General features: G+C 45.9%; 1 protein-coding gene across 1 annotated transcript in view; it reads right to left on the bottom strand.

The window, feature by feature from the left end:
- LOC104743092 (brefeldin A-inhibited guanine nucleotide-exchange protein 3-like) overlaps positions 1–1,307 on the bottom strand; it is a 7,225-nt gene that overhangs the window by 1,058 nt on the left and 4,860 nt on the right. Inside the window, exons 8-9 of the mRNA XM_019235393.1 lie at positions 651–1,300; positions 7–547 (exon numbers count right to left, since the gene is read on the bottom strand). Coding sequence (XP_019090938.1) covers positions 7–547; positions 651–1,300 — 1,191 coding nt within the window. The remainder of the gene's footprint in view (positions 1–6; positions 548–650; positions 1,301–1,307) is intronic.

Below are 1,307 nucleotides of genomic sequence, written 5' to 3'. Positions count from 1 at the left end.
TATCACTAAGGGCAACTTGTACTTCCCCTGACCCATGTTCACAACTTATCAACGTCGCTATCAACGGAAACAACTCCGGCAAGTTCTTCTTAAACAGTGACTCTCCCATGTTTCCCAGTGTCTGGATTGCAGCGACCACTAGTGGAGCCCGCGCGGTTAGCTCTTTCCTTTTTCCTGTCCCTGAGGGAACCACCCATCTAGACGACTGCTCCTTTGCACACGAGATATCTATGTAGAACTCTAACACCTCTCTGCAGAGGCTTATGAGGTGGGTTTCTATTTTAGCCTCGTCGTAACCCACAGGCTGGTCTGAGATGAGGTTGTCTAAGAAGGTCATACATGTTTGGAAAGATTCGTTCTCCAGGCGCAGCAGAGGAGCTTCTTGGGATTCAGGGGACGACCCCAGCTCCTGGAGCTTGGAACGTAAGAGTGGATCGGCATTGATTGTGTGAGCGTTGGATGCAATACCATGCATAGCGTCGAAGAGCATCAACATGTGATTGGCTGTGAGAGACGTACGGTACATGTCGTAAATATCTGTTACCGCCTGCAAATAAAGAACAAGTGCACAAACATACACATATACTGATGAGATCGATTATGTGTGAATATATCCATGCTTCATCACCAGAGACTTGAGACTTACTGACCTGAATCACAAAAATCTGAATTGAAGCTTTGGATTTGGCATCTGCGACGGCAGCATGAAGCTGCCTGTTTCTTCTTCTCAGTGCGTCGTTGGAATTATCATTTGTTTCGTCCCCATTGCTTACATCCTCCGTCATATCTTCACTGGTAACATATGAGAAGTCAGGGGATGTAGCATCCGCTGCTTCTTTGATACATGACACAACCTCGAGCCATTGTTCGTCTGAGAATTGATGACCGACATCTCTCATCAGACGGACAAGCGCAGCAATACCCGCACCAGCAAGACTTTGGTGAGGACGTTTTATCAAGCTTACGAATAACATCAGTACCTTCTTAAGGAGAGGATTAACTGTCTTGTAGAAATTTACAAAGAGGTCTACAACTAGCTGTAGAGCCAACGAGCATGTCTCATAAAGCCAAGACTCTTGGTCAACTTCACCATTGTAACCTATCTGATCTGCTGAATCCTCACCAGATGGGTCAACGTCATGCCGCACATAGTCGAATATCCGAAATAAAACAGACTCAAAAACCCGTTCCCATAAAGACAGGCTGAAATGGTCACCATGGTTCCGCAGAGTATCAAACAGGACTTTCAATGCAACCTTCCTAATTTCTGCTCTTGGGTCGAAACTAAGTTCAGATAAACCTGCACG

The sequence above is a fragment of the Camelina sativa genome, chromosome 14 (genome assembly GCF_000633955.1).
Source record: "Camelina sativa cultivar DH55 chromosome 14, Cs, whole genome shotgun sequence".
Taxonomy (NCBI): Eukaryota; Viridiplantae; Streptophyta; class Magnoliopsida; order Brassicales; family Brassicaceae; genus Camelina; species Camelina sativa.
Note: the sequence above shows the minus strand (reverse complement) of the source record. Positions and strands in the feature narration are given on the sequence as shown.